General features: G+C 37.4%; 1 protein-coding gene across 1 annotated transcript in view; it reads right to left on the minus strand.

The window, feature by feature from the left end:
- LOC135099818 (DNA polymerase alpha catalytic subunit-like) overlaps positions 1–15965 on the minus strand; it is a 29545-nt gene that overhangs the window by 10568 nt on the left and 3012 nt on the right. Inside the window, exons 3-22 of the mRNA XM_064002379.1 lie at positions 13787–13883; positions 13304–13497; positions 12843–13100; positions 12605–12691; positions 12063–12184; positions 11726–11861; positions 11351–11518; positions 11039–11227; positions 10611–10787; positions 10170–10371; positions 6170–6438; positions 5804–5985; positions 5439–5557; positions 5025–5149; positions 4732–4938; positions 4464–4610; positions 1470–1578; positions 859–998; positions 302–507; positions 1–103 (exon numbers count right to left, since the gene is read on the minus strand). Coding sequence (XP_063858449.1) covers positions 1–103; positions 302–507; positions 859–998; positions 1470–1578; positions 4464–4610; positions 4732–4938; positions 5025–5149; positions 5439–5557; positions 5804–5985; positions 6170–6438; positions 10170–10371; positions 10611–10787; positions 11039–11227; positions 11351–11518; positions 11726–11861; positions 12063–12184; positions 12605–12691; positions 12843–13100; positions 13304–13497; positions 13787–13883 — 3237 coding nt within the window. The remainder of the gene's footprint in view (positions 104–301; positions 508–858; positions 999–1469; positions 1579–4463; positions 4611–4731; positions 4939–5024; positions 5150–5438; positions 5558–5803; positions 5986–6169; positions 6439–10169; positions 10372–10610; positions 10788–11038; positions 11228–11350; positions 11519–11725; positions 11862–12062; positions 12185–12604; positions 12692–12842; positions 13101–13303; positions 13498–13786; positions 13884–15965) is intronic.

Raw genomic sequence — 15965 nt, forward strand, 5'->3', positions numbered from 1 at the left:
CTTGCCAGCCTCTAGATCATCTTTCACTTTTATGAGGTGTGAATGTATATTTTCAATGCGTTCTTCTGGTCCTTGATCAGAAAGAATCTGACCAACAATATGCCTGAAATAAAAAAACAATAATGTCAAACATATATTTACACAGATTACAGACCCGACTTTCAATTCTGTAAGCTATAATCCTGACAGACAGACAGGTAGTCACAACAGACTGACCAAATTAATAGTTATCATCACTGAGCAACATCAACTTGCTTAAGGTAAGGAAAAATGAGATCAAGGCAACACTTTATAGACTTACTTGCCACAATCAGATGCAAGCTGCGACCAATCTCTCCGCACAATGTCAAGACCTTTAAGTTCCTGCTCTTCCCTAAGCTGCCCATTGGGTAATCTGCTCACTGCTAAGGCAGCATATTTCTTCTTCTTCAGCAGTAAAATGTACTTATATACTCCATCTATATCAAGCTCAAGTAATTTGTACAACTTGTTGACTTCAGATTTGATCTGCAAATTATAATTTATGTTATCACTCTCATTGCTGGACACTTTCTGCAATAAGCAATAAATTAAATCTGGCCAAAGCAAAATACAAACAAACCTCAACAGTCTGGCTTATATCTACTAGTCATGACTGGATAGTATGTCAATATCACTAAGGTTACTTTCACAAAAACAATTTCTATTGCCTGGTTTAAGAAATATGGTTAGTTTAACATCATGAATTTTCACAATTAATAACTCAATATATCAGGATTTTCCTCTACATCAGTTATTGTAAATCATCAAATGAAAATAGCCAAATTGCCATAAATGCATATATCTGCATAGATTAAACTGGAGGCATCAAAGGCTTACTTTATGTCCCATCTTGAAAACTTCCTCATACTCTCTGCAATTTGTGTTAATCATCAGAGAGTCTGTATCTCCATAGATGACTTCCAGGTTCATCCTTAGAACAAGATCACGAGTCTGCATCAGAATTTCTCGTCCCTTCCCTGAAATGGACAATGATTCATATTAATATGATGTAAACATAAGCATCTACTTTATGCTACTAATAACTGCCTTCATTGCTACCATGAAAATCCCCACTTCTTGATCTTAAAGGAAGGAAAGATGTTTAGACAAACTGGTCACATCAGTTCCTGTGCTACCCACACAATGGTTCAATTCTCTAAAATTCTGGTCTGATCTCTCAAACAAAATACTGCAGGAGCATTATTTCTGATAAAACTGAGCACTGTAGCAGCATTATTCCTACAACAATAATAAAATACACCATTACTTACACTCTAAGTGAACAGAGAAATATAATTCAATAGTTATGGTATTAATTCTAAATGTGGCCATAGTATCATAGTTCATACTTTAACTAAACATTACTCACTGTAAACTGAACAGTAAAGCATTACTCATCTCACAAGTGGATGCTGAAAAATTGTCTCCAGGCAGCAAGGATCACTCACCTGTGACTAAAGCTGCCAGGTGGGGTCCATAGAAGCGGGAGTGAGAGAAACCAAGACACCCATACATGCTGTTGGCAGTGAGCTTCAGTGCCTTCTGGCGGATGTCATACTGGAGGGGAGATGGTGTGGTAAAATCAAGTATGCATTTGTGGCAAGTAGAAAAGTTCCTATATTTTATTTAAATAATTAATTCATTTATTTAATTTTATTTGCATTTTATTCATTTATGTGTGTGTGTGTGTGTGTGTGTGTGTGTGTGTGTGTGTGTGTGTGTGTGTGTGTGTGTGTGTGTGTGTGTGTGTGTGTGTGTGTGTGTGTGTGTTGTAGGAATAATGCAGGAACTGATGTGACCTAGTTGTACTTACCTAGTTGTGACATACGGGAGAGGAGCTAAGCTCATACTGTCCTGTCTCCATAACTGTTTTTATCCAACTTTTCCTTAAAGTCATGAATATTTGTAGCACACACCACTTCCCCTTCCAATCTATTCCATGTCTCCATGTTTCTATGAAGGAAGCTAAACTTCTTTATGTCCCTTCTGCAGGTGGTTACTTTTAGTTTTCTTCCATGTCCTCTTGTTTCTCTTTTGTTCATTATAGAGATGTTCCCTATCTAGTTTTTCCATCCCACTCAGCAATCTGTACAAAGCAATCAAGTCACCTCTCTCTCGTCTCTTTTCCAAGGTTAGGAGTTGCATTCTAGCTAGTCACTCCTCGTGACAAATCTTGCAATTCTGTTATTATCTTTGTTGCTGCTCTCTGTATTACTTCCAACTTTCTTATGTGCTTTTTTTCATGTGGTGACCAAATTACGGTTGTGTATTCTAATCTTGGACATATCATTGTGGTGATTATTTTCCTCATCTATATCCAGATAAGCAAAGGCAACTCATATGTTTGTAAGCTGTTTTTCCTGGTGATAAATTCTCTGAGAAAATCACTCCCAGATCTTTTTCTCTTGTTGTCTTATTTATTGTTTCATTTCCCATCTTATAGTTATAGCTACACCTTCTGTTACTCTTTCCAAATTCCATCTTTTTACACTTACCAGAGTTAAATTCCATTTGCCATCTGTTGCTTCATTCCCACACCTTGTCTATATTTCTTTGTAATTCTTCACAATCTTCCGTTCCCTTCATTCTTCTCATAAGTTTTGCATCGTCCGCAAAAAAGACTCACATAGCTGGATACATTCTCCACCATATCATTTATATGCACCACAAACATTATTGGTGCCAACACTGACCCTTGGTGGACCCCACTTAATACTGGGCTTCACACTGATGTCTGGTCCCTAATTACTGTTCGCATCTCTCTCTGTTTTTAAGGAAATCGTCCATCCATTTCAGCATTTTTCCATTTACACCACCTATCTTTTCCAGCTTCCACAGCAGTCTATTATGGGGCACTTTATCAAAAGCTTTTCTTAAATCTAGATAAATACAGTCTGCCCAACCATCTCTCTCCTGTATGATATCAATCACTCTTGAATAATAACATAATAAATTAGTGACAAGATCTCCCTTTTCTACAGCCAAATTGACAAATTGTGAGAATATCCTTATCTTCCAAAAACTTGGTCCATTTGTTCTTTATTATCCTTTCACGTATTTTTGCAACTACACGTCAGTGAAACTGGTCTATAATTTAGTGGGTCTTGTGTGTCTCCTCCTTTAAATATGGGTATGTTTGCTCTTTTCCAATCATGTGGAACTATTCCTTCATTAACAGAGGTGCATATGATGGTATGTAATTTATCACTAAGCTGGTTACTGCATTCTTTTATTACTCATCCTGACACTCCATCCAGTCCTGTGGCCTTTCTCACTTCTAACGTTTTGATGACTTCATCAACTTCCTCTTTTGTTACTTGAAATTCCTCTATTTTTCCATTTTCAGGTGTGCACAATGGCCTTATAAATTCCTTTTCCTTTGTAAAAACTTCCTTAAAGCTCTTATTCATCAATTCTGCCATCTCTTTCAGGTCTTCATAGACCACTCCATCTACCATTAGCTTTCCTATACTCACTTTGCTTTTCAGTTTACCATTCACATATCTATAGCAGAGTTTTGGCTCATGTTTATACCTGTCTATTATATCTTTTTCAAACTGTCTTTGTTCATCCCTCAAGATCTTCACGTAATCATTCCTTGCTTGTTTGTAATTATTCCACAGGTTAATTCTTTTACTTTTCCTCCATTTTTTCCATGTATCCTCTTTTGTCCTTCTTGCGGCTTCGCATCTTTTATCAAACCACTCTTTTTTACCAGCTATTACTGTCTGCTTTTTAGGCACAAACTTTTTTTCACCTTCTTTATATATTTTAAGAAATTCATCCCACTTCTCTTGGACCGCTGTAGCCTTATGGAATCTATCCCATCTCTCCTCTTGAAAAAACTTCCTCATGTTATCAAAGTTTGCTTTACAGCAGTTTAATCTCCCAGCATGGTGTTCTTCATTCCTTTGATTCTATATTTCCTCATTTATATTGAATTCTATGGTAGCATGGTCACTTTTGGCTAACAGACACCCTACGTGAACATTCTCAATTCCTTCAGGTTCCTTACTAAATAACAGATCTAGTCTTGATTTTTCTCCATCTTTTCCAAATCTTGCATCTCCTTTTATCCATTGAGTTAATATTTTATCCATTGCCAGCTGTAATAATTTATTTCCCCAAGATGATTTTGTTCCCTCTGTGTACCACTGTTCCCAACACACCTCCTTACAGTTAAAGTGTGTGTGTGTGTGTGTGTGTGTGTGTGTGTGTGTGTGTGTGTGTGTGTGTGTGTGTGTGTGTGTGTGTGTGTGTGTGTGTGTGTGTGTGTGTGTGTGTGTGTGTGTGTGTGTGTGTGTGTGTGTGTGTGTGTGTGTGTAGATCCCAATGAAATGCATCTATATCCTTACTATATGCATAATTCTATCCTGTGCAATATAACCAAGTACATCAGTTACTTCACCTTTTCTTTTAACATAAAATAAATTATATCACACCTGCAGCTTCAAGTCACTGGATATGTCTTGCTGCTTCATCAACTGTTTCACTTGCTTTCTGCTTTCTACCAGTTTCCGAATCTCTGTTGGCAAAACACCAGGTTCCAGCTCCTGGTCAGGCAGTGCTGGCAGGGCCTCCCCATCACCCTTGATGGGAGTGACACAAATTTGGGATTAAAAATAAATAAATAAATATATAAATAAGATATAAAAATGATGCAACAATCCTTATAGTATGAGGTCAAGACTTCAAAATATTTCCCATTACCATTATAGACTCCCACTCAATGGTAGTGAAGCATATGTTATATTCCTGAATGATGCTTGGGTAGAGGGAGTTGAAATCCATCAACAGGATATATGTGTCATAGAATCCAATCTTTGGTTCCAGCACCAGGCCTCCAGTGTAGGCTGGCTTCCGGCGGCCCTTGCTGCCCTCGTGTTCTTCTGGATCATTGTTTTCTTTAGATGAGACCTGAGGGAACAACAATACCTTAACCTCATGTACGAGAGATAAAGTCATGATTGAAGTCATTATGAATGAGCAACTACTCAACAAACCTTCTGTGCTGATTTGCCATAGCTTTTATCAGGCACAATGAAATTTCTCTCAGTGAATGCATGAAGCAGGAGGTACTCATTCCTTTCTGAGCGACCTCCTAAAAGAGTGCGTGACATCACATTTCCTGAAAAAGTGACATAATTACAGTAATCCCTCAACAGGATCTCTTACTCATATTCCCATGGAACCAATATCCAAAGAATCCAAGGACATGCAGCCCATAAATTACTCTTTAATTTTTGTCCCATTTCTATCCATTTTCTTAAACTGTTTCACTCTTCTATATTAAAATGGAGTACTTCCTCTCATTTGTAACCATTACTAGAAATTATTATTCATCTATCGACATACTAGGCAAACGCTACTGTGAAGAGGGTAACCAATGCATGGCACATATGACCAAAAAAACTCACCAGCAATACTTGTTATTTGAAGAGCCAGAGGAAGAACATTCAGTTCACACATAAGACGCAAAATGTACAGTGTGTCTTGCATGGTTAGTGAAAAAAGCTGAAACAGAGATGCAGATGATCTGAAATGGAAAAAGATAATTTTACCAACACTTGTGAATTACATACAGTACAGCAGCCTCAATATAACAAACCCTAATATTGGATATAACAAACCTTTTAAGCCAAACAAACAATCCTCTCCAGCACACTATCCTACTTTCCAGTGAACTAACAAAGAGCTGCCTTATGTCATAGACACTGATTTCATTAATGCTTGTAATATATTCGAGTTTCAAGAGAAAAGAAAACGTAAACAGTGTACTTACTCATACATCTCCTTCACCTCTTTTTTTGTGAGGGTCTTCAGTTGTGTCTCTGGTACACGCAGGACCTTATTGATGAGAGGTGCCAACTCATAGCTTTTAGCTTGGATGAGTTCCTTGGCAGATATTTTCACATCACACAAGAGGCGTCCACACATAGCAGTTTTTTCTTCATATCCTTTTCCCTGATTAAAAGATACAAAATATGACAAATAAAACACATACTGTAAAAATGCTGTTAGTCCATAAAAAAACCACACCCAGAAGACACCACCATATTACTTTATGCACAGAGAAGGGTATCAAATATGCAGATCAATTTCTAAAATACTTCTCACTGGTTTCAAGAAGAAAGGCACTCATACTCACTGTAGCTTTGAGCTTCTGCGTTCTCTTTAATCTTCCAAGGCGAGACCAATGGGGGATGTTCTCCTTTTTTATCCTGTCAAGAAGTATAGGAAGATCAAGGCCCAGAATGTCATGTCCAACAACTACATCTGGATCTATCTTGTGCATCTTAGCCAAAAAGAAACACAGCAGTGCTCTTTCACTCTGACTCTTTTCGATTTTCATCTGGTTATGCTCAAGTGCATTTTTCATGTCCCAGGGCCAAGGAACATCTGAGGGGTGTGTCATTGCTGAAAATAGAAAAATTCAAACATCAACCTCTGATGCTCAATCACAGCTTCTTACAGCGCAACTTTAATGCATTACTGATTCCTGCACGGACAAAGAGTGAGTCATAGGCTTCCTCCAGCACCAGGTCAAACAAAAGTCATATCATCAATTCCTGTTCCTGGAAGACAAAATGCTCTCCTTCTGAGTCTTGCCTGTAGAATTCAGTTAGTTTTTAATGGACTACATCACTGATGAGATGAGTTACATAGATACACAGGCCACAACGGTGATGACTCTCTCATTTCAGCCTCAACTCAGTGTGGGCAACAATAACTTGTGTTTGTAAATATATGTACAAAGTGCTTTTCTTTACTTATAAAAGACCATGGGGGTTGGGGGATCAGGAGTGTCTTTAAGGGGGTGTACCACAGTAAGAGGGATTGTTATTATTATTATTTTTTTCCTTTCAGTTATTTATGAATTTTCAGTATTTGTGGATATATCTGTTACCTAACCACCATGAATGTTGAGGGCTGACTTTACACACACACACACACACACATACACACACACACACACACACACACAACTGTATGTGGCTGTGTGTTTGTTCAAGAGCACCTATGGTCTGACCATTTTATCCTGAGCCTTTGGTCACTGTCCTTTCCAAAGATTTCCTGGTCTGCAACTCTGCCAGATTTGTACCACCACACCCCATGTCAGGTGTTATCACCAACAGTGATGCTGGTGGTTATGGAAGTGTTATGGAAGTAATGATGGAAGAACAAACAAATGTATGCTAAATAACATGTTCTGTGTTATGAGAGTTGGAGTGAACTAGTGTAATAAGTTAGTAGTGTCTTAAGTTCCGGTGCTATGAAGGTTAAGTAAATGAGGGAAGTGTAATCGCCAGCTGTGCTGCATCACAAGGTCCTGTGAGGCTGGCGGTGAGACTAATATGAGGCATGTATAACACTAAGAAAACTAAGTTAATTAGAATAGAACTTAAGGAAACTGAATTCATTATAGTAGTTAATTGCAGTAGTGAAGTTGTGTGAGGACTAGCTGTGGAGAGCTTAGCTGTAGAGAGGTAGTGAGGGTCATGTTTATGTGGTAAAGTTGATGACATGGTGTGTAGGGTAAAGACACATGGGTCACCCAGGAACTATCCCTGACAGGCCTCCTTAAGACCCCAAACATGTGAGTTCCACATTTGTATTACAAGGGGTCAGTTGCCCTAATTAGCTGATTAGAGATGCATAATGTTGATACAGTATGTAATGGTTTTGATACAGTATGTAGTGGTTAGTAGTGCTATGCACATCTTATGTTTTTTATGTATGTCTTCAGGTTTGACCTAATGCAATAAATGATTCATGTCACTGTGTGGGTCAAAAATCCTTTAGCTGCCTCTGGGCAGCTACATCAGGTACTTGCTACTTCAAAATTAAGTGGAGTTGTAGTATATATACATACACCATAATGCTCTAAAAAGGCAAGTTAACATAATAAATGTTCATTTTATTGTGATAATTGCATTGTTTTTTTAGCAAATACCACAATACTTGGCAACATTTCCTCTAGATGTTGCCAAGTCTCAATGAGCGACTCAGTCAGATCACACTTGTCAGAGTGACTGGATCTATCCATTGGTCACTTCCTCTCATACCATGTGCAAGAGAGAGAGAGAGAGAGAGAGAGAGAGAGAGAGAGAGAGAGAGAGAGAGAGAGAGAGAGAGAGAGAGAGAGAGAGAGAGAGAGAGAGAGAGAGAGAGAGAGAGAGAGAGAGAGAGAGAGAGAGAGAGAGAGAGAGAGAGAGATGGGGGGGGGGAGGTACGCAGGTAGATTTTTCTCAATTCTAAGAGACAAATATAGATCTATTTAACCCGTAAACTGTGGCAGTCCTCATGTGAGGTTGTCTTCAAGACTGCGGCAGTCCTCAGTTGATCCTGAGTTTATAATCATGTTCAAAAACCATGCCAACACTAATATCAGGCTGAAATTCTGTCTGGATCTAGCAAAACATGGCAACTTGTCATTCCATCACACCCCACATCACTACACATGCCACGACACACTCAGCAGCCATGAAGGGTGTAAAGAGATCTCTGGCAGGCTTGTTTATAACCACCAGCACCTCCACAACTACCATCAGCACCTCCACAACTACCATCAGCACCTCCACAGCCACCACCAGCACCTCCACAACAGCCATCACTAATTCTGCACCACCACCAGCACTTTCAGGAGCAAGCCGCAAGCTGCCACTAAATGAGGAAGAGGAAGGGGTCACAGTGGCCTTGAGCTCAAAAATGTATGACCCAACACAGATTCAATCCTTGGACCATGAGTCACTCTAACATCTAAGCTACAGTAGACTATACATGATTCACACTACTAGTTGTACCAGACATACCCACACACAGGTGACTAAAGAAATAAAAAAATAAAAAAAACACATGCTCTAACATATAAATGCAAAAACATTGCATACATTTTTCATCCATACATACATATTACCACAACCATTACAATATCAACACTATGAAAAAAAAATATATAATCTCATGCTCACACTAATTTGTGTATCATATATCTTGTCTATTTCTGATCAAAATTGATCAAAAATACGTTGAAGATACTCAACAGTTGATGAGAACGTCTACACTCATCACACATCCATCATAATGAGTTGAGCTGCAATTGCCTGTGAATTCTAATTTATGTGCTTTTCACTCTTGCCACATTCCTACAACACGTAACAGCATTTTTGTGCCACGTGCACTATCTGTTCATAGCCAAATTACACTAATTTTTTCCCATTACACCATCACACTATCAAGAACACTGACAATATCAAAGTATGCATAGAAACAATACATAATGAGTCACAACAGGGAGTTCACAATAGCAGGATCTTCCTGGATATGCATATATCTCCGTCCCTTTTGCCCACTAGTACGCTGTAACAACACAAGTTAACAGGGATCAAAATTATATGGTTGGATGTGGGGGAATGAGACAATTTCACTGAATTCTGTAAGAGTTGCAAAAAAAAACTTTATAGCTTGACAGAGATAGGCCAGATTAGGAATCCCACAGTTTGAGTTAATAGAAATAAATTTGCATGAAATGAAATTTCTATATGAACAGAGAGAGAGAGAGAGAGAGAGAGAGAGAGAGAGAGAGAGAGAGAGAGAGAGAGAGAGAGAGAGAGAGAGAGAGAGAGAGAGAGAGAGAGAGAGAGAGAGAGAGAGAGAGAGGTGTATGTTGGGAGAGAGGTTATCAGTGACACTTAGGCCCTAATCCAATAATTTGCCCAGTACAAAGTTTGGCAGTGGTAAAGGCCAGGAAATCCATGGAATGGACAACACCTAAATGCTCAGGATAAAATGGTCAGACCACAGAGTAAAAAGTGGTCAAGAAGAGTTGCTACCACATGAGTTTAAGGCATGGCTGCTCAACAACTCATTTACTGTGTGAATTGTATATTACTCTACTGCATTACGCTTGAAAATAAAAGAAAAAGTTTACACATACTATCTCTTTTTTAGGGAGGAGCACCTTCATACAAAAAGCTACTAACAAAATAAAGATGTGGCATGAAGTTCCTGGAGGGAGAAAAATAAATGAATGAATGAATGAATGAATGAATGAATGAATGAATGAATTAATGAATTAAATGAAATAAATAAAATAAAAAAAAATAAAAATAAGAAAGAAAAAATTTACAAAATGAATAAGAACTTACCACAAAAGTGTGCTTGGAATGGAGGCTGAGGTGCAGCCTTATTTATAGGAAACTCATGATGGATGAGACAAGAAATCATACAGATTTCATTCTCTGATGTCTTTGGCTTCAGTGTTGTTCGCATCCCAACAGTCATCACAACCAAGGGAGGAACAGCCAAGCCTGACACAGGAATTACATGCTCAGGCTTCAGGACCACAGCCTGCACAAATGGATATTATTAATACAGCTGTGTGAAAGAGGTCATAGCAAGTGGCAATCCAGATATAGCATCTGAAACTATAACTTGCAACATGTTGATTTAATTTCTATTGTTCACTCCCTACATGCAAACTGGGATACACATGTAATCAGTTACAGGTTCTTCTTTGTTGGTCATTTCATTTGTTGTTCTATGTCTGATAATGATACTATTAATTCATCCCAACAGAAATTCATTACCTCAATCCTGCACCAGGACAGAGCAGGGGAAGAGAGCTGAGGCAGAGTGACATCCAGCCACCCAGGACCTTTGATCTGCCTCTCCAGTAAGAACAACTCTAAGGAAGAAGTGTTGGTTCCAAACACATGGCTGAAAGTCTGGCCACATAGATCACTTGGCAGGGCTGGGTACTCGGCCTGTTGAGATAATTGATTTTTTATGAACCACTGAAAAGTCAAAGCTTGAATATTCCCATGCAGAAGCACATAAAGGTAAACCAAGACATTATAAAGCATAATAAACAAAAACAGAATAGAATAGAATAAAATAAAATAAAATAAAATAAAATAAACAAATAAATGATATAATAGATAAAGAAGTAAATAAAATAAATAATTAAATAAACAATAATGTCATTAGCTTCTTGTACACCAGAATGAAAACTTACCGAGTAGCAGACCTCCAAGTACTCAGATTCCACAGGGATTCCTGGCTTGCCAAAGCCATACTTTTTAGTAATTTTTCTGGACTTAAACTGCTGAATCTTAAACTTGTTAGAGACCGAGGCATTGAATTCTTCATAGACATCAATTATAGCAACATTTTTACCCTCTTCATTTGTGACCAAATTAATTTTCTGAAATCAAACCAAAAATTTTTTTTTCATGTAAATCATAATCAAATCATTCATATTAAGACAAACATTATGGTGCACATTTTCATTCTCAAAACTTAAAGACTTCTTTATAGTATAGCTGACCCTTTTACGAGGCAACAGGTAAATCTTTCGTTCTATGTTCTTGACAGCCACACAACAGCTGGCATAAGTCTTGGCTGCTTCCACCCAGACTTTTCCCAGTAGGTATATTGTTCCTTTGCCTTGATTGAAGGAGTCTTCATATGCATCAAACCAATAAAATCTGAACACCTGTTGAACAGGACAATCAAATAATCATTCATACTGAACAGGTTCAATAAAATAAAGGCAAAATCATGTGAAACCTCTTCTCTAATGTCTAGTACTAGCTATTCACTTGAGTGAGCAACAAAACATTTTTATTTTTCAAAGTTTGCAGACTAAGCAAGACAAGACAAAATGAACAGATATACTAAACACATTACACATCACACATGCCTGTTTTCCATCAGTGTTGGTTGTAAGAGGCAGCTGAGAGGAGTCAATGTGAATGTCCTTGACTCCTGGATGGTCCATCAGCTCCCCTTTAATAGTCTCCCATCCACTTGTGAGGAGACTGTCATCAATCTTTTCCCTAAAGCAATAAAGGATATATAAATCAATGCAATAATCTTTCCCCTGTTTAGTGTATCTTCACTCAGCACCTCTTCAACCTTGAATGCTAGAAGAAATGTAATCATGATAAATGTAAACTTGAGACATGAAATTCATTCACTAATAACAAGGCAGACTGTGCAAATAAATTCCTATAATCATAAAGATCATTTGTACTCACTTGACCATATATCCCTTATTTGAATTTACTTTAAAAGATTGCTCATTTGGTACTTCATCCTGAACAAGTTCATCCTTCTTGCAGTCTTCCTCTTCTTCATCATCCTCAATCAGTGCTTGCATCTGAAATTATTATTATATGAATATAGTATAATCATTACATGAATGCAAAATCCCTTACTATTGTGCAATTAAACCAAGTTACACAACAATTCTGATAATGATTTACACATTAATGAAATATTAATAAGTAACTGCAAGCTGTGAAAATCTCAAGTTTTGTTACTAACAGCATGGTTAGCATGTCTCTGGAGAAAAATGAAAATAAATGTTTCTGCCTTTGGAGTGAGGTATCAGAACCAAAAGTTATAAACAAATGTATGTAAACAGAGATGGAAAAATGAGCAATGCATTTTTAAGTACTTTGAAATATGATTCTTAGTGCAACACCATTACAAGTATAAAAAAAAAAATCCAATTTGGATGAACACAAAAAGGCAAATAACAAAAGACAGTTGATCAGCCATAGATCTGCATACTTACATCATCACTGAAGTCCATTTCTGCAGGTGTGTCACATTCTTCAATCTGCTGAGATGGATGTTCTTCGATTTCTAGATGTCTCTTTGCCTACAGAAAAAAAGAAAAGAAAAGAAAGGTCCAGAGTATTCCCTAAGCCAGCTACTCCCTCCTGCCAGCACAGATGGGGCACCACCTAATCAAAATCCATTAACATCAATGCAGTTTATCAAAACTAGAACCAGTGAAAAATAAAGCTTACCTTTGGAGAACTATTACAAGCACTATTCTCTGGAGTTATGCTTCTTGGCTTCACTACTTTTGGAGTGGTCTTGGATCGGATGGGTGTGGTGACAAGGGGTTTGGAAAAGGGATTTACATTCTTAATTTGAGAGCCACTGCTGGGTTTGTGGATCTTCTTGAGAACTTTGGTTGGAGGTGGAAGGATAGGGTTTTTCTGTTTGCCAAGATCTTGCAGAATATCACCTAAGATATCATCTTCTTCAAGTCGAACCTGTGGCTAATGGTTATTATGTTCAATCAGAGTTCAGTTCTGAAAACACTAGTTGCAATGCAAGTGTTATTTAAGTCAGACAAACAGTTCTGAGCAGGTTACCAATATTACATATTTTCTGCCATTTCTACACTTGTTTTTAGCTTTTTATCACAATACATATTCAGTAGTTTTTCTATATATGGTACTTAGAAATTATCAAGACTTACCTCACTTTTTCTCTTGGTTGGTAAGTTCATTAACATGGCTTTAATGCTTCCTGAGCCATGACTGGCAGACACTGCTCCCTTTGCCTTTGCTTTCTGCTTCTTGCCATTTTTGTCTTTCTTAGATACAAAAAGGTCATCATCGTCATTGTCTTCATCAAATATTTCTCTACCATCTTCTATGTACCCTGAGCCATCTGCAGACAGACATCAATCATATAATTTTTCATTTCATCAATCACAAAACTAACCCTAAAAAATAGTCAATATAAAAAGTATAAATACATGTTTCACTGATATATACTTACCAACACTACACAAAATAATCTTAATGGGAAAGGTAATTTAAGTGAGCAGTGATAAATAACTCCTTGGAGAATTAATTAGATTCATACTGCCATCATGCTAGGGGTATAAAAGTTTTCACAGCATTTTTTGTAAAAATAATGATACTTTTCCCATATCAATACATGGTCAAACTCCTACCATCATCAACAATCCAGTCATCCTCCAGGCGACCTTGCCGCCTCTTGGAATACTCCCTTTCATCTACTTCTTCATACACATTGTCTACTTCTGAAACCTGTAAATTAAACACATAGAATAAATTGAAAAACACAGAAATATACAGTAAACCCAATCTTAAGTCTAACTGGATCCATACAATTTGTTAATTTCAGAAATTTATGAATCAAGCACACAGAATGACCTCAGCTTAAGGAGAGAGGGAGAAAAAAATAAAATAAAAATAGCTGGACAATTGCTGCCCTCTTGTGTGTCTGGCAAACTTGTAATCAAGGACAAAGGATGACAAAAAGACAAGTGCATAGTGGATACCACTTTCTTAGTACAAGGACAATGGGTGACAAAAACACAAGTGTATAGTGGATACCACTTTCATAATACAAGACATCCAAGTCATTTGCTTTCAAGCTCAGATAGCAAGTTGATCTTAACCAAACATGGGCATGATTATAAAAAATTATCATGATTTAATTTTGATTATGGTCTGGAATACTTCTTTTGATTGTGATTAAATTATGATTACTTTAGTTTTGCTAATTTTGATTATGAATATTTTTTTCTTTTTGTGCATGATTAGGATTAGATTATGATTATGATCACATATTGTGATTATGACTTGAATTCCTTCAAGAGGGAGGTTTCAAGACACTTATCCACCAATTTTTGACCACTGCTTTGACCCTTTTATGGGACTGGCATTTCAGTGGGCATTTTTTTTATTAGATTTTTGTTGCCCTTGGCCAGTATCCTTCCTACATAAAAAAAAAAAAAAAAAAAATTATTAAAAGACAATGATTAGCAATGATTAAGTACAGTGCCTAAATAGATAGCAAACTACATATGTTAGGTGCACTGTTCCGTACTTGAGCACAGTAATATAACTGTTTAAATCACTTACTAACTAATGGTATTAAAAACATACATTGTATGTAAGATGTTTTATTTGTTTATGCTTTACAGTACATAATACATTACTTCTATGAATTTATTTCAAATCATGATCACAGGCTTTCACAGCAATAATGAAAACAAAATATTTCTCCTTGAAAATACAGAACTTGTTATACACATGATTTCTTACAGGCTAGATTATTTCTCATGTAATGTCTAATTTACCATGTGTTGGTTAGTTAGACTTGATAAACATCAACTCCTCAAAGTGAACATCAGCCATTCTGCATCATTCAACTGAAGCCGATGATGCTGAGATACACAGATATCAGAGAGCCAGTATAGTTAGTTGAGGTAATGCTGACTAATTCTGTTCCTAGAAGAGAAGGGGATCACTGTTATCCTCTGTTCTTGGCTGACTCAGGTAGGATTCTACTTGTGATGTTGATGTTAATATACAGAGAGGGAAGAGCTCATTGATGCTGATGGTGTTATGAATCTGAACAGCTTACACTTCTTTGTAGGGGCCTCCTTATTTTCCCGAAGGAAACCCTTTTCTTCAGTGGTAGTAGGCATAATTTAATCTACTCTAGACTACAGTAGGGATTTCATGAACACAACTTCTTCTGGTGAGCACCAGTCCATCTTAAAGTGTGGATCTAGGAGTGAAGCCAGCTGAAACATCTCCATGTCTTCACAGATCTTCAATCTTTTCCCGATTAACTTGTATGTCTGTGACAGCTGTTCAAGCTTAGGTTGAATCCACGAATGCACGAAATTATTTTGCTTGACATTACAACATTCTCTCCCTGACGCTCTAGAGTTGCTACTTCAAACGGTGTCAAGATGTCTGTTATTTCCTTGATGAGATTAAGTTCATATTTGGTTAGCTTTACCGGACAGTTTAAATGATCAAGCTTGGCTGGATCAATATTCAGAAGGGAGCGAAGTATCTTGCTACTGCTGTTCCATTGGGTTGCATTTCTGACTTAAGGTCTGCATTCACCTTCAAGAATGTCAGATGCCAGTACAGAATGACAAATGTGTGATACTAGACGTGAGGTTTTTCCAATGACTCCCGATACAGGCCCTGCTTCCTTGCACACACAAGCAGCGTGTGCAAGTGCAAACATGTTGTTTGCCTTACATAGCCAGCAGCATATACATATACAAACATGTTGGCTGATATAGTACTACAACACACACACACACACACACACACAACCAAGAAGGCCCGGGTTCGAATCCC

This window comes from Scylla paramamosain, chromosome 4 (genome assembly GCF_035594125.1).
Source record: "Scylla paramamosain isolate STU-SP2022 chromosome 4, ASM3559412v1, whole genome shotgun sequence".
Classification (NCBI taxonomy): domain Eukaryota; kingdom Metazoa; phylum Arthropoda; class Malacostraca; order Decapoda; family Portunidae; genus Scylla; species Scylla paramamosain.